The sequence below is a fragment of the Erpetoichthys calabaricus genome, chromosome 14 (genome assembly GCF_900747795.2).
Source record: "Erpetoichthys calabaricus chromosome 14, fErpCal1.3, whole genome shotgun sequence".
Classification (NCBI taxonomy): Eukaryota; Metazoa; Chordata; class Cladistia; order Polypteriformes; family Polypteridae; genus Erpetoichthys; species Erpetoichthys calabaricus.
In genome coordinates this window covers 77,867,060-77,888,355 of record NC_041407.2, presented here as the reverse complement: position 1 = coordinate 77,888,355, position 21,296 = coordinate 77,867,060, and the positions used below count along the sequence as shown (strand labels likewise).

Here is a 21,296-nt window from a genome sequence, read left to right as displayed (position 1 = left end):
TTATAGAAAAGTATGCTATTGACAGTGTTGTCTGGGATAAGCGATGTTCTCTGTGATGAAATGCTCCAGAGTGATGTTGACCTACTGTTGGATTTAACCTGCAGATTGGAAGGAGCCCAAGCCACTTGGAGGCAGATTGGCTAAACTTAGCCTGGCTCCTGATCCTGTCTGATGGCCAATTGCAGGAAGCTAATTTCCTGAGGCCAAGCCTTCGGCTCATCCTTTCCTTGCATGAGAGCAACTTGAGGTTACAACCCCTTCTCCAGTCTCTCAAATTTAAGCAAAGGTTCCTTGGCGCTGGAGGGGGCACTCCGGCCGGCACCCAGGGCAGAAGACACTGTAGTTGGGACTATATCCAAGTGCTTTCATTGTAGCCAGCCTAGACATCTGGCTAGGGAGTTTTGCCTCTCACCAATTCAATCTATGGAGATCGGCTTGGCCAAAGTGTGTTGCTCTCATGTCCCATCTAAAGATAACTTCAGGGTCTCTGTTGGCTTGGCTGGGCGCAAGATCTGGGCTCTGTTGGATTCTGGTTGTGATCTCTGCATAGTGGACATTCATTGTGTTCATGGAGATGTTAAGGAGTATGAGACTGTTGTAGTTCCTCTGAAATATAAAGGGAGGATCTGGCAGTTGGTATCAGAGTTAGAAAGAAGCGCCCTCTTCTTTACCTCCCTAAAAGGTTCTTGGACCACACATACACTTGTTTCCACAAAATATTTTCATTGCTGTGTGCTTCTTATAACATGCTAAAAGTGGCGGTAAAGGTTTTCCAGAGGTTAACTCAAACCTTAACCCTAATCTGCTGCTTTGATGTGTAATTTCCATATCCTCCCTGTCATCTGACGGGACTCATTGATTTCTTCTTCTAAATGGTGCTGTACATTGTGTCCATGACAGGTACAATAAATGTTGTCTTGTCAGTAATTGTAGACATTTCCACCAGCATCCTGTCATCACGCCTGTTGTCATCTTTACAGTGTATTATGTATGCAAAGTCCCCGTTTTTTTGTTTCCTTCTGTATAACAGAAGCATTGGTTATAGACAGACAGATAGATAGATAGATAGATAGATAGATAGATAGATAGATAGATAGATAGATAGATAGATAGATAGATAGATAGATAGATAGATAGATAGATAGATAGATAGATAGATAGATAGATAGATAGATAGATAGATAGCACAAAGAAATGAATAAAGTACTAATGACGTGCATATGAACTGGAATTATAATTTTAAACTGTCTCCTAAATAAATATGCAGAAGCAAGTCAAGACATTTGAACTAAGAAAAAGCAATGCAATGTAGACAGAGCTGAAGATCATTCTGATTTCTTAGGGGGCATTGGTTTATATTACAGAAAAAATGAAGTCGGCAATGGAAAATTGAAAGGAAATCAAAAGACTCTGTAATATTTCCAGATGATAAAATAAAATAAAGTAAACACACATCAATGATAGGTAGCACGGTGGCGCAGTGGTAGCGCTGCTGCCTTGCAGTTAGGAGACCTGAGTTCTCTTCCTGGGTCCTCCCTGCGTGGAGTTTGCATGTTCTCCCCGTGTCTGTGTGGGTTTCCTCCGGGTGCTCCGGTTTCCTCCCACAGTCCAAAGACATGCAGGTTAGGTGGATTGGCGATTCTAAACTGGCCCTAATGTGTGCTTGGTGTGTGTGTCCTGTGGTGGGCTGGTGCCCTGCCCAGGATTTGTTCCTGCCTTGCGCACTGTGCTGGCTGGGATTGGCTCCAGCAGACCCTGTGTTAGGATATAGCGGGTTGGATAATGACTGACTGACTGACATCAATGTAAGTTACATTTTTATTTTTGATATCACTTATGTAGTGTTGATATTTAGTCTTTTGTAAATTGTTTTGTATTTGAATCACAAATAAAATCTAAATTTTAAAAAAGTTACAGGCAGCTCTTGAACCACAATGTTGCCTACTTGCAGCTGGATGCGCTACCACCTGTGCCCTTCTGCACCCACTCCAGACTGGCACTAACTATTTATTATATGTGATACATTATTGTGATTTTCACTGATTATTTTATCATTAAATTGGCATTTTGTCAAGGCTGGATTTTTGTGGACATCAGGGGAAACTAGATAGATCCAGTAGTGAAAAGCATTTTTCTTTTGGTTGTCTACAGATAACCAAGAAAGTCTTTTTCAGTCAGTTAATGAGTCAATCAGGGACATGTAGCTCTATATATATATACAGTATATATATATATAAATATACAATATATATATATATATAGGGCGGCACGGTGGCGCAGTGGGTAGCGCTGCTGCCTCGCAGTTGGGAGACCTGGGGACCTGGGTTCGATTCCCGGGTCCTCCCTGCGTGGAGTTTGCATGTTCTCCCCGTGTCTGCGTGGGTTTCCTCCGGGCGCTCCGGTTTCCTCCCACAGTCCAAAGACATGCAGGTTAGGTGGATTGGCGATTCTAAATTGGCCCTAGTGTGTGCTTGGTGTGTGGGTGAGGGTGTGTGTGTGTGTGTGTCCTGCGGTGGGTTGGCACCCTGCCCAGGATTGTTTCCTGCCTTGTGCCCTGTGTTGGCTAGGATTGGCTCCAGCAGACCCCCGTGACCCTGTGTTCGGATTCAGCGGGTTGGAAAATGGATGGATGGATGGATATATATATATAGATATATATATACACACACTTTATACATATATATGTATATATATACTGTATATATATATATAGGGTGGATCATAAGTTTCCATACATAGGAAAATAAACATTTTTTTATGAAAAAACATTTTTATTTATATAATATGCTCTACATGACTGCCATTGTTTTGAAAACACATTTCAATATGTGTCCGTCACTGCTGATGAGCACGTATTAGCACAGCTATGCTTGTAATGATGTTGGTTATGCGTTCCCTAAGATGATTTATGTTTTGTATCTTTTCCTGATACACCGTGGCCTTCAAATGCCCCCAAAAATAAAAATTAAGTGGCCATCAGTATGATTTTAATTCGTTGCACTTTATTCAAACGCATTTTTTAGGGTATCTGAAATATAAAAAATAAAATGTTAAAAACCATATGTATGGAAACTTATGGCCCACCCACAACAGTGGGGAGGGCCCTGTCCAGCTCCCTACTCCTGACAACACGCTTCCCCCTCCCCTCGGCCCGTAGCCTCTGTCTCAGATTATCGTGAATATATCGCTCCTGCAGGGGAACTATGAGGCTTAGCGTAATAAGAGAAGTCACAAAATGAACTGGAATGTTCAAGCAAATTCTAGAAAAAAGCCTGATCTAAATCTGTTAAGTAGTTCTTGCATGAAAAGCGGACAGACAGACAGACAGACATTAGATTTTATATATGTGTATATATATATATATATATATATATACAGTGGTGTGAAAAACTATTTGCCCCCTTCCTGATTTCTTATTCTTTTGCATGTTTGTCACACAAAATGTTTCTGATCATCAAACACATTTAACCATTAGTCAAATATAATACAAGTAAACACAAAATGCAGTTTTTAAATGATGGTTTTTATTATTTAGGGAGAAAAAAAAATCCAAACCTACATGGCCTTGTGTGAAAAGTAATTGCCCCCTTGTTAAAAAATAACCTACCTGTGGTGTATCACACCTGAGTTCAATTTCCGTAGCCACCCCCAGGCCTGATTACTGCCACACCTGTTTCAATCAAGAAATCACTTAAATAGGAGCTGCCTGACACAGAGAAGTAGACAAAAAGCACCTCAAAAGCTAGACATCATGCCAAGATCCAAAGAAATTCAGGAACAAAAGAGAACAGAAGTAATTGAGATCTATCAGTCTGGTAAAGGTTATAAAGCCATTTCTAAAGCTTTGGGACTCCAGCGAACCACAGTGAGAGCCATTATCCACAAATGGCAAAAACATGGAACAGTGGTGAACCTTCCCAGGAGTGGCCGGCCGACCAAAATTACCCCAAGAGCGCAGAGACGACTCATCCGAGAGTCACAAAAGACCCCAGGACAACGTCTAAAGAACTGCAGGCCTCACTTGCCTCAATTAAGGTCAGTGTTCACGACTCCACCATAAGAAAGAGACTGGGCAAAAACGGCCTGCATGGCAGATTTCCAAGACGCAAACCACTGTTAAGCAAAAAGAACATTAGGGCTCGTCTCAATTTTGCTAAGAAACATCTCAATGATTGCCAAGACTTTTGGGAAAATACCTTGTGGACTGATGAGACAAAAGCTGAACTTTTTGGAAGACAAATGTCCCGTTACATCTGGCGTAAAAGGAACACAGCATTTCAGAAAAAGAACATCATACCAACAGTAAAATATGGTGGTGGTAGTGTGATGGTCTGGGGTTGTTTTGCTGCTTCAGGACCTGGAAGGCTTGCTGTGATAGATGGAACCATGAATTCTACTGTCTACCAAAAAATCCTGAAGGAGAATGTCCGGCCATCTGTTCGTCAACTCAAGCTGAAGTGATCTTGGGTGCTGCAACAGGACAATGACCCAAAACACACCAGCAAATCCACCTCTGAATGGCTGAAGAAAAACAAAATGAAGACTTTGGAGTGGCCTAGTCAAAGTCCTGACCTGAATCCAATTGAGATGCTATGGCATGACCTTAAAAAGGCGGTTCATGCTAGAAAACCCTCAAATAAAGCTGAATTACAACAATTTTGCAAAGATGAGTGGGCCAAAATTCCTCCAGAGCGCTGTAAAAGACTCATTGCAAGTTATCGCAAACGCTTGATTGCAGTTATTGCTGCTAAGGGTGGCCCAACCAGTTATTGGGTTCAGGGGGGCAATTACTTTTTCACACAGGGCCATGTAGGTTTGGATTTTTTTTTCTCCCTAAATAATAAAAACCACCATTTACAAACTGCATTTTGTGTTTACTTGTGTTATATTTGACTAATGGTTAAATGTGTTTGATGATCAGAAACATTTTGTGTGACAAACATGCAAAAGAATAAGAAATCAGGAAGGGGGCAAATAGTTTTTCACACCACTGTATATATATATATATATATATATATTCCACCCTGCGTGGAGTTTGCATGTTCTCCCCATGTCTGCGTGGGTTTCCTCCGGGGGCTCCGGTTTCCTCCCACAGTCCAAAGACATGCAGGTTAGGTGGATTGGTGATTCTAAATTGGCCCTAGTGTGTACTTGGTGTGTGGGTGTGTTTGTGTGTGTCCTGTGGTGGGTTGGCACCCTGCCCGGGATTGGTTCCCTGCCTTGTGCCCTGTGTTGGCTGGGATTGGCTCCAGCAGACCCCCGTGACACTGTGTTCGGATTCAGTGGGTTGGAAAATGGATGGATGGATGGATAAAACTGTATAGTGGGATAGCCCTCTTAGTATGGTTTGGTTTTATATAACCATTTATCCATCTTTGAAAGCCGCTTATCCAGTGGCTTTAGCTTGAAGCCTATCCCAGCAAGCATCACATATATATATATATATATAGTGTATCATAAGAAGACACATTTTTTAGGTAACCTAGGACTACAAAAGAGGTTTGGCTACCCTCGAGAAGCTGGCCATAAAAGCAACACCTGAGAGCGTGGAAGTGGGGGTGAAGACGGACCACTTAAGAGAAGCACTTATATAAGACCATGGCTTGTCTACTCACGTCCATTGGACTGGGCACATGGTGGCAAGCCATAGGAGACAAAGCTGTAATTATGTAAAAGCAGGCCTGGGTGAGGATGCTGAGAGCACACAGAGCTTTACAACATACTACTTATAAGTGTTCACTGTCTGAAGCTGTACAACATTGCAGTGGTGCAGCAGAGAGGCCATGAAAGGACTCTGTTGGTTCAGCTGCGAAGGGACCAGTGGTTCTTTTAAGGATCAACTACCACTAAACCTGTTAGAGTGCAAAATCCATTCCTTTGTCTCTTGCACCCTGGCCTGTTACTATATACATTATACTGTATATGAATGTATGTGGCAGCACAGTGATGCAGTAAGGAGACTGGGGACCACATCCTGGGTCCTCGCTGTGTAGAGTTTGCATGTTCTTCCTGTGTTCATGTTGGCTTTCCTCCATTAGTCCAAAGACATGCAAGTTAGGTCTAAACTGGCCGTAGTGAATTGTGTGTGTGCGTTTGCTTTGTGATGAACTATAGTGCCCTGTCCAGTTGTTTGTTCGAATGACTGCTAAGATAGGCATTAGTTGCCCTACGACTCTGCTCAGGGTAAGTGCATTTAGGAAGATGGATGGATGGCAATTTGTTGCTTTGGCATTCTATGCAATATATTGGTATGTATCATACTAGCCATTTGTCCATCCACCCATTAGGTGAATTTGCCTATTGCAATACAGCCCTGTGGAAGCTTTGCCCATAAGGCAGGATTTTACCTTCATGTCCATGGGACTGCTATAGGAAAGTGGAGTGCAAAAGAGTTCACCTACACTCATTATATGGGTCTTTACTATGTTGTGTTGTTCCTCGTAGCTTTATTGCTTGCCCAAGCACCATTTCATTCTGGGACGGGTTCTTTGCATATGTAGTTGGTTCTTTGTGCTTTGAAAAACTTCTCAATATGTAGAAGAAAAACAAAATCTTTAATGTTTCATGGGCTGCAGGACACTAACAGATTAAGAAAACCTGGACTTAGCCCATTTTACTGGATGTATGAAGTGAGAGCCACTGGCATTTCACAAATCTGTTACTACGTACTCATGGCTGGAACTTTCATTTGGATGGGACTTTTGGAAGCCAAAAACTGTTCACTTTGGCATTGTTCTGAAGAACCGCTCTGGCACCTTTATTTTTTATGGAGTGTTCATGGACAACAGGAAACATGCAAACTCCATACAAACAGTGACCAGTTATAGGTAGTGCACCACTGTGCCACCATGAGTCCTATATACAGCGTATGAAGTGCACAGTCGTACTGTACAGTGCTTAACTGAAAAAAATGCGAGGAGAACAACAGAATACCCAGCATGTTTACAGTTGTAACAGTGCAGAGAGAACAAGGAATATTTCTGGAGTAAAATATTGGGGAATACAAAGGCATTGATCTTTAAACTAAAATAAACACATCACTTACAAAAACATTTAAATGCATCTTTGCATAAAATTAAATCTGTCAATTATGTGAAAGTCACCATCCAAGTATACTGATATCTGTTCAGATATGAATATCACAATCGCCCTTCTCCATGACACTGCAGTCTTACTGTACAAGCAGGGCCTCTTAAAATAACCAGTTTAACATTTAACAGTAAAACACAAAATTGCCATTATCTGCCGCCATGTTCAGTTGTTAGAAAACGGGCTTCTGTCTTGGTGTCGATAACGACTCAGTGTTTTTTACCGTTACCCTAATTGCACTCCCATGCAACAGACAGCAAGCTTTTTGTGTTGAGGTCATGGCTTGTGTTCAGGTTGTCCCGTGACAATCGAATGTGAAAGCCATCGGCGCGTCCCGACGGAGTCTCCCTCGCTGAGGAGTTTCGATTTCTGTAAGGACATTAAGGGCTTTACCGAACCCGACTCACTGGCACCAAGACTGCCTGGTTCTTTAATCCTACTTTACAATGTAAATGTGTGTGTTGGGATTCAAGCCCGACTCTATATTTTTATACGTTGCCTTTGAGGAATTTGCGCTATCTATCTATCTATCTATCTATCTATCTATCTATCTATCTATCTATCTATCTATCTATCTATCTATCTATCTATCTATCTATCTATCTATAGCTCCTTTCACATCTATCTATCTATCTATCTATCTATCTATCTATCTATCTATCTATCTATCTATCTATCTATCTATCGCTCCTTTCACATCTATCTATCTATCTATCTATCTATCTATCTATCTATCTATCTATCTATCTATCTATCTATCTATCTATCTATCTATCTATCTATAATATTTTAGTTAAATAGGTGAATCTGAACTGACGTAAGTGTGGCCGAGTGGCCCCTATGACGAACAGATCGCTGCCTTGCGCTCGGTGCCGCTGCTACCCTAACTTGGCTTATGCCGGTTGGTGAATGTTACTTTACACTTATGAAAATACACATTTTGATCAAAGAATTGATTGTACGGGTACAGGGAAAAACACCTTGATCTTACCATTGATCTTGTGCTTCAAATTCATTAAACATTTTTTTTTCACTCAACTTTTTCACACTGAAAGGCACATTTCATGCTCCGCTAATTCAACAGAGTAATTTTATACTCAATATCCGAAGCGTCACATTTGATGTATTTCCTTTCACAAAAAAAGAAATTGAATATAGGCGCTCAAAGGCTAATACAGTGCATTTCTATTATTCATCCGATGCAGATCCATTTTATCTAACAGCCTCAAAGATGCGAGACTCAGGTTGCATTTTATTTCCTGTGTGACTATTTAATTAAAATTCAAGCTTCTAACAAAGTAACTTGAAAAGTCTTAATCGTGCCTATACTGCGTTAACATGTTTGGAGATCCCAAATCAATGATTGAAGTGATGGACTCATATTTGAAAAGTATGACATAGCATTCTTAAGGCCACTTCGCCCAGGTCATACTCTTTGCAGCCTGTCCCAATAGCACGGGCACCAGGCAGGACCCTGCACCAGCTCATGGTAGGACCAAAGCACAGACGCCGGTGTCAATTTAAAATCAAAAGCCTTTATAACCGTGGAAGGAAAACACACGTACATGTAGGTAGAACTTGCAAACTCCACACAGACGGGAGGAGTGAATCGAACCCTGAAGGAGATGGAATGCGTGAGGCAGTGCCGTTAATCCCATACTTGACAGTAAATATTATGTTGAAGACAATACAAAAAATGAAGCAGAACTTCTCACACAGCTAATGATTAAGGATCCAGTTTCGGCAAACACATTTCAGATTTGTGCTTCTCCGTAATCAGTCAGCCATCTGCCTTACATTTATGTTATGCACAGAACGGCCGTGTCTTACCTGCCACAATTATGAGATGGGAAAACATTATTCAGAAATGAGTTTGCTAGCAATGAAGAATAAAATTCCCAGTTCCACAAAAAGAGGTGGTCGATCTTCCAAAGCCCCTCGCTTGCTCCGCTGGTCTTCTTTAGTTTTTTCCAGTTTTCTTTCGAGTTAAAGTCCTGCCAGTTTCACTACGTATGAAAGGTGAGCAGCTTTGCGGAGTGAACTTTGTAACACCTACTACAGTATCTCCTCCTCGCCAAGTTCCTGTTTTATTCACACGAGGTGGATTTTCGACACCTGAGCCTGCCCTTGAAGGGCGCCGTTCCCTCCGCGTTCCCGCTGTACAGGTTTGGTCGGGCGTTTCAAGTCTTAGGCACGAAGTTCAAGACACCACAACACAGTAGACATTACAGCGACTTGTAAAAGCGAAAGCGCGTCGTTTACAAGTGTGGCTGCACCTGCTGACAGCCCACCTGAGTCACGGTGCCAGTTTTCTAATAGCAGGTGCCGAAAACGAATCACTTTTCTTTCAGGGTGGTGATGGCACTTTATATTAACCTGTCCGGGTGCATTCCTATAATAGCAGGAAATATTGAAATGTCGTTCCGAGAAACTATTTCAATTGCGATTGGAGTACATATGTATGACAGTATTACTTCTTAAAAAAAAGGTTGTGTCATAAATAAGCCTTAGCGCAAAAAAGCCAGTGGGGCAACTAATAGCCGAAGGACTCCAGTCGAAAGCAACGTGGCTGTCCTCCGCTTTCCTCTCTTATACTCTCGTCTTTCATCTTGAGCCCCCAGTGTGTTCCTTTTTGGTCTGGTAGAATACAATAAAACACAATACTGCAAATACAAGTTATTTTTGTATAGCGCTCTTCACTGATTGCAGGCACAGAGTACCGTGAACAATTCTCAGTTAAATACAAGTATAGATTACTAAATGCAGAATTAGTACCCATAAAAATACAGACTGGCCTGTCTGCTCTGCTCTAGTCCAGACTATTCTGCAAATAAAATATACAGAGTGCCTAAACGTTCCTGTGATCAGCTCACCTCTGCTTATCTGTGGGTGTGGAGAAGGTGGGTTTCTGGACCTGAAGGTCATCTACTAGGTTAGGGATATCTGTAAAAAAAGAGAGACAGAGGCGAGACATGATACTGCATAAAGAACATAGAGGCCGTTTGGCCTTGAGCATCAATGGAAGCGTCTGGTTAGATGGGTAAGATTTACATCGACAATCAAGTTACACTGTGCCCTGTGACAGACAGTGTGTGGTGGAAGTGGGGATGCCGACATGAAAGTGCCAGTGGAGCACAGTGGCTAAAAGCCAGATTTAATTTCTCTGTTCTTCTTCTTTTCCCACTTCTATATTTAGTTGATGTGCTTGATCAACGCTCTCAGTCCTGTATCTCCACGCCAGTCAAGCTCTTTTCCTTTAGATCTTGTTTTACTTTATCCATCCACCTCTGCTTTGCCCTTCCTCACCTTCTGTTCCCCTGTACTTCCATTTCCATCACTCTTTTGCCCACATATTCATTGTCTCTCCTCATCACATGTCCATACCACTTCTGCTTACTTTCCTGTACTTTCTTAGGTACCTCTCCCATTTTTGTTATACCTCTGATTGTCTCATTTCTTATTCTGTCCTTCTTTTTAACTCCACACATCCATCTCCACATTCTTATTTCAAACTTCTTCTCCAGTGCTGCCTTGTCTTAGCTCCATAGATCAGACATGTCAAACGCACTACCATTGGTGGGCTGCTTCGACTGTCAGCGGGCCACACTGCAACAAATACTATTATACAAAGTTACTGTAGCTTTCTTTCCAATACTGAAAAGTTTAAAGAAAAGCAATTTATTTCCATACAATCTCCATACAACAGCGTACAATTAATCGTCTTAGTCTCTTAGCTAGGTCCTTATATTACTACCGGTATATTATATTCATTGCTTATATAGATGTCTTACAGTGTGAGATCTATTTCTTTTTTCCCGACACTTGGAATTTCTTGTTAGTAACCAGTTCGTCAACATCAGGTTTGAAATCTTGTGCAGCTGCAACTTTTATGAAGGATGAAAGGTGCTCGACAGTAAGTCTTGAGCGATGTGGGCTTTTGGTAGCTTTCATTAACAAAAACAATTACTCATAAAGGTAAGTGCTTCCGCACATAGGCAATACTCTCGATGCCAACTTAAGGATCTACACATACGAGGATGGCAGGTAAGCATACAAGCCTGGCACACCAACTTCGTTATATTTTGCCTTCAGAATAGAATCTGACTGCAGTTCAGTCAATTTCATTTGGATATTCTCAGGCGCATTCTCAACGTTGTAAGAGTATGGGGACATAAACAGCAGAAAGACCTGTTCGTGTGAAATGAAATCACGAAAACGCTCACTGAATTCATTGCTCAGTAATTCAAGTTGGAAAACAAATCCTCCAAAAATCTAATTTTACTTTACTAAGTTTACTTCAAAGTTTATATTGTAAAATAAGCCGATATGCAAAAAGCCCCCTGACCTACACTAATTTTACAAACTCAAAATCACAAAAATTTGTTAATAAACAACTCACCAACTTCTCGCATCCACTTCAGATCTTCAGCTGTAGTCTGCACTAACTGTTCGTTACCATACTAGCACAAAATTACATAAAACTAGAGCAAAAAAACGTGAAAATATGTGAGCTATTACTACTCATGATGGTCAGTTCTGCCCAGTGGCCAGTCTCAGCAGCCCAGCCAGTAGCGGCTCTAGGCTCATGGCGGCCCTGGGCATAGAAAGAATCAGTGTACCTTCGCCTGTCCGTTGCGGACACTGCATAGCCGCCTCGTGCTCATGACACACTTCTATATGCGCGTGTCTGTAACTTGAAAACCAAGTGGCGGCCCATGATATTCTCATTACGGCAGAACGTTATAATACTACATATAGCTTACTGCTCTGACTCAAGCGATATTAGTAAATACAGTGTACTAATTAACAAGAAACACAATGTTTTTCGGCCACATTGCCGTCAGCTGTGTCGTTATTTTCTCTTTCTGTTTTATATTCAATATATATTGGTGTGGCGGCCCTGTGCAGGTGCACAGTTTGCACATGCCTAAGGCCGCCCCTGCTGCCAGGCTGCTGCAGCCTAGTACTTCAGTTGCAATGTCGCGGCTCATTAACTTTGGACAAGGCTCGTTGCTATACCAGCAGATGACGTTTCCGGCACCGTAATGCCATGGGAAAACGCGCTTTTGTCAGAAGGCAGAAGTAAGAAAAGTCAATAAGCAACACTGAAGATGCAGAATGATTCAATCACAAATGATAGTGATCATTTTGTACAAGTTTAGTGCTAACTAGGATCTGTCATGCGGGCCGCATAGATTTCTGTTGCGGGCCGCATGCGGCCCGGGGTTCCGCATGTTTGACATGCCTGCCATAAATCATTGCTTGTCTTACCACTGTCTTAAAAACCTTGCTTGTAACCTTGGCCTTAATTCTTCGATCACACAATAATCCTGATACCTTCTTCCAATTGTTCTATCCACACTGCACTCTATGGGTTATCTCTGCATGCAATTTTCCATCTTGTGCTATCACTGTTCCTAGATATTTAAACTTCTTTTCAGTAACTCAAATTGCATCAATTGCAGGCTTGATCATCAATAAACTTTGTGTATTTTGTCTTCTTACTATTTATCTTCAGTCCTCTATCTTCAAAAGCCCTTCTCCATTCTTCAAACTTCCTCTCTCCTTCCTCTTTTCTGGTGCCACTCAACACAATGTCATCAGCAAAAAGCTTGCACCGGTGGTTTGGTCCCAAAACTCAACACATCCATAAACATAACCTTAACTAATCTAATTTCTCGAATTCTTTTCACTGTAAATCTGCCAATCTGGCACGGGTACTAAAGACAGAGGACTAAGCTATCAAGTCCAGCCTTGAGCCCCACTCAATGCTAGCCTCAGCTATCTGACAGAGGTTGCTCCTAGAGCATGAGTGATATCCTGGCCTGGCCTGTATGGAAACAAGAAGGCTCATCCCCGAATCTGAAGTGTGACACCAAATCCTCCCTCTCACTGTGCAATCTATGCCTTTCCAACACCAACAGTCAAAGTGCATGTGGAGAGCCTCACTACCTGAACTGAGGTTGTTCCAATTAAATTCAGATGTTGGATAGAGGAGCTGCATGAAACAAACTGCACAACATCTGAAGTGGGGTTCCATGACTGTACGCTGTAGTGCACAGAACACCAAAAGTTAAACATGTGACAATGAAATCACCAAAGGGCCTGTGGACACCAGAGGGCACTCCATCTCCCCAAACCCAACACAGACAAATGCAGACACAAGTTCAGCAACACACACAGTTTTTTTTCAGCTGTGGGAAACTCTTTCCAATTGTTTTCCACCAGCAAAGCTCAGTACACAGATACAATAAAAACAGTTATAGAGTACAAAGCATCACACCTCCAACACTTAATCTTCTTTATCTCTCTCTGTCTCTTCTCGTCCACCTCAATTCCTCCTCCTCCAGCAAGCTTCATCATGCTTCCTCCCAACTCTGGCTCTGGGAGTTGTGGTAGGAAGCTCCTTTTAAGTAATCCCTTGAAGTACTTCCAGTGTCTTGAAGGCTTGGCCCGGGAGCACTTCTGGGTAAGGCTGGTTGGCGGCACCCAACAGGGCTGAGTCAAAGAATCCCAATTCCCATGATGCCCTGTGGGAAACCATGGCACCGCTGCAACTCAGGGGGAGCTGCTATCTGGCGTTCCAGGGGAGGAAGAGTCCTAAAGAAGCTGTCTTCCCCCATCTTTCCACCCTATGGGCATCCTGGTAAGGTTGCAGGTCGTCCCTTACAGCCAGTTTGTGCCAATATCTGCAATAATCACTGGCCACAGGACAGACATAACACTGCTAAATGTGGCTGAGCAGCTCTGGGACAACTCAAAGCAAACCTCCATTTCTGTGAAGACCTACCGTATTGCCATGGAATTTATATTCTGGAAGCAACGAAGTGAAAAGTGGAGTGTCCTTCAGGTAGACGCTTACATACAGAATGAAAATGCAAAGCACGCTTAGCTAAGCCAAAAGGAATGGACAAGAAAAAGAAGATGGACTAAGAGGAGATGAAGAAAAAATGTTAGAGGAAAAAATTAGGACATAACCATCCTGACTGAGACGAGGCTTGGGCCTATAATAGAAGAGACAGTTCAACATGAGCAGAAAAAGTCCAGCAGTCAGACTTTGTCATGAGACTGCCAGGATGCTCTGGCAAAGTGGGCAGTTGTTATCTGTGGCCAGCAGCTCAATGACAAATCTAATCTTTGCAACATCAGTAGAGCACAGTTACACCATTCCAGACAACAAAACCACCAATGGGATCCGGTCAAAAAAGCCACCTAAGACCACCTTAGCTACATTGCTTTAATCCAGAAGGCACTTCCCAAGTTTGGTTTGATGCTCACTTTGTGCCTAAAGTAGCCATGATGGAAATCCACTACTAGATACCCTGAACTGGAACTTGTTGGCTGGATGGATGGATGGATGGATGGATGGATGGATGGATGGATGGATGGATGGATGGATGGATGGATGGATGGATGAAAGGATGGATGGATGGATGGATGGATGGATGGATGACACTTTCCCACTTTACACCCGACATAGCCAGTGTTGTCGTCAGCTCCCAGCTACCCTGAACTGGACAATCAGGTTAGAAGTTGGATGAATGGATGTCTTTGTGAATATGTTCACTCCAGATGGTGCTGTAAGTAAAAGTATTTGGTGGCAGGCCACAGTACTTGTGTCCAAGCTACAGTGTGAGGTGCACATATTGCACACTCTGCTGATTCTCAAGTGTTTCCCCATCAGCTGTGATACATCGTGTAATACACACTCTCTCCTCCTTCATTTAATGCTTAGCAACAGGAAAGTCATACAACAAACATAACCCTCATACAACACTTCAGGAGTAATTCAGGCCATCTTATCTTATACCAAAAGTGAGTAATTAAGTAGGGCACAGTTCCAAAGTCCTAGGCAGAAGCCTCACTAATGACCCCGTGGTGCTCAAGTATATCCTTCATGTTTTTTCCCTTGCCGGTTTCTACCTTCACTAACATTTTATTTTGAAAAATGTAGTTATGCAACTTTCTGGCCCCAACTAAAGCCCGTCACAGCTACAGGTCCTCTATTGCCTTTTTTTTCTGTAGCACTTTAATGACAAATGACTCATTTCTTGACTTCTTGTGCTATTAGTTTTCCGTGTTTTGCAAGTAATGGGGAAAACAATTTAGTGCAGCATTTATCAAAAATGGATCATGAAAGTCGACCGAGGGACAGGTGGGTGACAATTTATCAGCATTTCTAATAGCCTGTTTTGCAAAGAGGGCAGTTGATGAATTGCCATGCTAACGGAGCATTAAGAGGGAAGGCTTTCCCTCATCTTTTTGTTTGTATTTTTCAGTGTTAATGCTGCCTTTCTACATTTCTATTTATTTGCCTGGCTGATGGTTTTATCTGAAAGCGACATTTTTTTTCTATATAATATCTCTGGTAGGTGGTGTGACTCGCTCTCAGTCACCCAGTAAGACACCTCTCTGTTCATAAGGTGTGTTGTTGAGAGGATCCTGGTCCACCATCTGGGGTCTGCATACTTGAGAATGTAAATGTAAATGAAATCGTAATCTGTTTGTCTGTTTGTTATCCAATCACTTAAAAATGGCTGAAGTGATTTTCTTGAAATTTTGCATGTATGTTGCCCCAACTTAAAATAAAGACTATATGGCATATTGGGAAGAGGGTCTCAACCCAAAACCCAGTGTTGACATGGGAATTACTATTATCAGCACTCACAAAGTTTAGCACCGGTCAAATTGGGATCTCATCTAAGACTGCAGGTACAGCTTTTTCTTCTCAACTAATATGGCTAATAATTTCATCACCTTGTTGGATTGCAGTTTTTGTCTTAAGAATACGTCATTTTGTCCCATCATCGGCTGAGTTTAGCCATGTTGACTTTCCAAAAGATAGTTTTTCCCCATTTATTTTCATTGATAACCTTTTTTTGAGAAATATAAAGATTCAAAAGGTGTGTATGGTGTCGCCAAACTGTTAAGGAGAAATGTTCAAATCTTTCAGCTGCTCCAAAACTTTTGAAACTTCAAAACAGCACTTAAAGTGAGTTTTACGGTTGTGAAATCATTTGCAAAAAAAAGTTTAGGGTCAATTTCACAAAACTGTGCGCAACAGAAACTCAGATGTTTCACTCTCTGGAAGGTTGCCGGTTCATATATGGTTACTGCCAGATGGGATCCTACTGTGTTGGGCCCTTTTAGCAAGGCTCATAACCTGAAAATAGCTCCAGCGGCCGCTGTACAACGGCTGACTCTGTGCTCTGACCCACAAAAAAAGTCATCTGAAAAATCAATTTTGTATCAAGGATTAACAAAGTATATCAAATCAAACTCAAAAAAAAACTGGTTTCCTGTCCAGAGATTGTTTAGAGAAAGTAAAGGAATCGTGAAAAAATTTGACCTTGAGATTTTGATGAATCTTGACGTTTTAGACCTTCCTGAGTCCGGAAAAAACATTTTTGAAATTATGTCTGTGTGTCTGTCTGTGTGTAAACACGATAACTCAAAAACTCTTTGACCTCTGACAGTGAGATCTTGCACCCCTGCTTTATATCAAAAAATCATTTAAAAAATAAATAAATAAGATTTAAAAAATAAGGAATCCTATCAACTTTTGGGTCTCTTCCGGCAACCAGAAGTGGTACTTTAACTGAATACTTTCACAAATTTTCAACTAAACTATGATTATAATTACAGATAGATGACTCAGATTTTGTATAGATATTTATAATGATAAAAAGCAAACAGATATGAAATTTCAGAACATTGCTCAACCGGAAGTAGTATTTTATTTAAGTAACCATCTGAATTTTTTGTATCATGGAAATATAAATGCATACACAACATTAAAAACTGTATTCAATATAATGCATATTCTTTCAATAACTATTATTAATTTTATTTTAATTTATACATCACCAGTTTAACAATAATGTATGAACATTGAGCATGCCATGTAAATATAAAGATGTAACGGGAACAATAAGCTGCATGTCCCCGTTGTGTTCCTGGTAAAGCATTTAATTTTATATATTTGTTTTTTTTTTGTTTCCACCTTCATTGTCATAATTAAATGTAGCTGAATGCAGTTTTACTTATAGCAAAATATTATATAATAAAGTTTGATTATAAATAGAGATAAATTATTGTATATCGATATTATCAATTAGTTATGATGAGAAACAAAGAAATATGATATTTGAGAAATATTGCACAACTGGAAGTGGTTCTGATGACCTTTTCCTCTGTCTCAGTATACGAGAAAGTCGAGGGGACACTCTCACCATTTTTTTTTCTGAGATATTTATGTATGGGTGCTTCGACTTTGAACATCTGAGAACAAATATGGCTGTGTGTTTTAGTCTTTTCTTTCCTGTGGATTAGATAGATAGATAGAGGCACTATATAACAGAGATAGATAGATAGATAGATAGATAGATAGATAGATAGATAGATAGATAGATAGATAGATAGATAGATAGATAGATAGATAGATAGATAGATAGATAGATAGATAGATAGATAGATAGATAGATAGATAGATAGATAGATAGATAGATAGATAGATAGATAGATAGATACTTTATTAATCCCAAGGGCAAATTCACATACTCCAGCAGCAGCATACTGATACAAAAAAAACAATATTAAATTAAAGAGTAATAAAAATGTAGGTAAAAACAGACAATAACTGTTAAATAATGTTAACGTTTACCCCCCCAGGTGGAATTGAAGAGTTGCATAGTTTGGGGGTGGAACGATCTCCTCAGTCTGTCAGTGGAGCAGGGCATTGACAGCAGTCTGTCACTGAAGCTGTTCCTCTGTCTGGAGATGATACTGTTCAGTGGATGCAGTGGATTCTCCATGATTGACAGGAGCCTACTGAGCGCCCGTCGCTCCGCCACAGATGTCAAACTGTCCAGCTCCATGCCTACAATAGAGCCTGCCTTCCTCACCAGTTTGTCCAGGCGTGAGGCGTCCTTCTTCCTTATGCTGCCTCCCCAGCATACCACTGCGTAGAAGAGGGCACTCGCCAAAACCATCTGATAGAACATCTGCAGCATCTTATTGCAGATGTTGAAGGAAGCCAGCCTTCTAAGGAAGTATAGCCGGCTCTGTCCTCTCCTGCACAGAGAATCAGTGTTGGCAGTCCAGTCCAATTTATCATCCAGCTGCAATCCCAGGTATTTATAGGTCTGTACCCTCTGCACACAGACACCCATGATGATCACGGGTTCCAGGAGGGGCCTGGGCCTCCTAAAATCCACCACCAGCTCCTTGGTTTTGCTGGTGTTCAGGTGTAGGTGAACTAGTCGCACCATTTAACAAAGTCCTTGATGAGGTTACTATAATCCTCCTCCTGCCCACTCCTGATGCAGCCCACGATAGCAGTGTCATCAGTGAACTTTTGCACGTGGCAGGACTCCGAGTTGTATTGGAAGTCCGATGTATATATGCTGAACAGGACCGGAGAAAGTAAAGTCCGCTGCGGCGCTCCTGTGTTGCTGACCACAATGTCAGACCTGCAGTTCCCGAGATGCACATACTGAGGTCTGTTTGTAAGATAGTATCTACTCCCATCTCTGTCAGCTTGTCCCTAAGGAGCAGAGGTTGGATGGTGTTGAAGGCGCTAGAGAAGTCTAGAAACATAATTCTTACAGTACCATTGCCTCTGTCCAAGTGGGAGAGGGATCGGTGTAGTATGTAGATGATGGCATCCTCCGCTCCCACCTTCTCCTGGTATGCGAACTGCAGAGGGTCGAGGGCATGGCATACCTGTGACCTCAGGTGGTGAAGCAGCAGCCGCTCCATGGTCTTCATCACATGTGACGTCAGAGCGACAGGCCGGAAGTCGTTCAGCTCACTAGGATGTGATACTTTTGGGACTGGGGTGATACAAGATGTTTTCTAAAGCCTCGGGACTCTCCCCTGTTCCAGGCTCAGGTTGAAGATGCGCTGTAGAGGACTCCCCAGCTCCAGCGCACAGACCTTCAGCAGTCAATGGCTAACTCTGTGCCCTGACCCCCCAAAAGTCATGTGAAAAGATAATTTCCCCTCTGGGTTTAACAAAGTTTATCAAATCAAAAAATATATATACAAGTAAAATATGTCTTTTTATTATGAAAATATTTCTTATTTTTGATTTGTTCACTTTGTTATATTTACATGAAAAACATGCTCTTCATCTGAGAAAATTTGCCTAGATAAACTTTCAACAAATGAACAAACAGTTCATTTATATAAAGCTATAAACGCTCTCAATGAAAGCAAAAAGAAATGCAAAAATGGGGCCTGCGCCTACATGTGGGTATCTACATGTGCTGGTAGAGTTGTTTTGAAGACTTAGCAGTGGGTAATATACATACAGAAATGTGCTGTACAATATGTACTAAAGGAGCATCAGTGAATCGGTCATTTCTTCCATGATGCCCACTTGTATAAGGAGTGCACATCACAGTAAACACCAATTTTATTGAGACAGACGAGGTTGTGGAGGGTATCCTAGTAGAAGGCACATTTGAGCGGATTCCTTACCTCTTGATCAGTTGTCAGAAGAATGTCACCGATCTGTCCTGCTGTATGTTAGTTTAAAATGTAATTGTGATCTATTTCCAGAATTGCACATTTATAAAAACTGTTTCATTCTGGTGTGCCATTACTCTATTTGCGAAGAAGGCATGAGATTGAACACACTGCATTTCTTTCAGAAGCAGTCCTTTTTTGCTCATCAGAGGAGTATCATAAATAAGGTAGTCTTGTCACGCTTGAAAGCGCATTTTGAAGTAGCACTCCAAAATCCGCCATAGCTAGTGATCGGCAAAACAATTCACATGAAATTGAATTTGCAGTAAAACTTCAAGTTTAGCATTATAAACAATTCGCAAAACAAATTGTGTTTCACAACCTGCGAAATTTGTGCCTTCACCCCTGTATTTTTCATCTCACCTGCAATCTCTAGTCACAGAAGTATGGGAAATTTTATTCAGGTGCAGAGCATGGAGAAGAGGGTGCAGGAACAGAGGATTTACCTGGAAGTATTTCAGTGCTACTGAAATCCATTAGCTTTGGGATGTCACTGCCAGAAAGACCCCAGAAGGAGATTGATTTGGACCGGCTGACGAAGTTAGGATTTGTGAGCACATACGGTGCTACCTCTCACGCAAAATGAGTGGTTCAAAGGGGAAGGCAGGCAGTGCGTTGGCAAATTTGGGCATCAGCATTGGAGGGTGGCTGAGGGAGAAATCCAGTTTCAATCGCAGAATAAATAGTAGGAAGGAACTGTCGTGAACCTGGGGAGTTCCAAAGCACAGGTACCAAAGCACTTTCTGAAGCTGCCCATTAGAATGGGAAAAACACCATCAAAGACTAGAAACCAAAAAAGGGCCCTGCAAAATCTTAAAATACACAAAGCTCAGAAGAACCTAAAGAATTACCTGAAAAAAGCAAGGCAATCCACAGTGAACAAAGTCCCAAAACAGAATCCAAAGGCGTCGGTCAAAACAGCGGAGGAGTTCAAAATATCAGTAAGCACAGTTCAAAAACAAAATCTAAAGCTAAAGTCAAAACACTGAGCACAGGGTCGAAGTACCAGAAAATGAAGACGCAAAAACTCAAAGCACAGTAATCTCAAGTAAAACTCCACTCCCTAGCGCAATTGAAATGAACCGCCAGGAACTATGGGAGGCCCTCTATTAAATAGGACGGAAGGCCATCCCTGGCAGTGCCTGCCAGGTGGTTAAGCCCCTTGGAGAGCCACCCATAACGCACAAAGGGCATAACCAAGGGTTCATTTAACATTCATTTAAAAACAAACACAAAGAAAAATGTACATAATAACCAGAAGAAACAAAAATATAAATAGACGACATAGATGACAAACAAAAAACACAACTGTGAACCCCAGCTGGCTGAACCATGACAGGAACATTCCTTGCTTTCCGCAACAAACAACTTTAAATTCCCCTAACCACCTAATTTAATTGAGTTTCATGTTTTGCAATTGCGAAATTGTGTGTAAAATGAATTTTAGGGACAATTTTGCAAATGTATATGTGGGAAGAAATTCAAATCTGGCAGCCATGAATGTGACCAGTTACTGACTGAATAACAAATTGAATTACGCAGATGCCTCACAGCCCGTTTAAATCCCAACCTGGTGTAAAATCACACAAAGAACACAGATAAGGAGTTTGGGTACCACCCGTGTAATTTGACAGTTTTGCGTGTAAGTAAACACACAGTTAGTTGCAGAGATGTCT

General features: G+C 41.5%; 1 protein-coding gene across 1 annotated transcript in view; it reads right to left on the bottom strand.

Annotated features, from left to right (window-relative positions):
- Positions 1–9,332, bottom strand: part of LOC114665400 (interleukin-22 receptor subunit alpha-1-like) — a 94,163-nt gene extending 84,831 nt beyond the window's left edge. Inside the window, exon 1 of the mRNA XM_028819944.2 lies at positions 8,920–9,332. Coding sequence (XP_028675777.1) covers positions 8,920–8,947 — 28 coding nt within the window. The 5' untranslated portion in view covers positions 8,948–9,332. The remainder of the gene's footprint in view (positions 1–8,919) is intronic.
- Between the last annotated feature and the right edge of the window lie 11,964 nt (positions 9,333–21,296).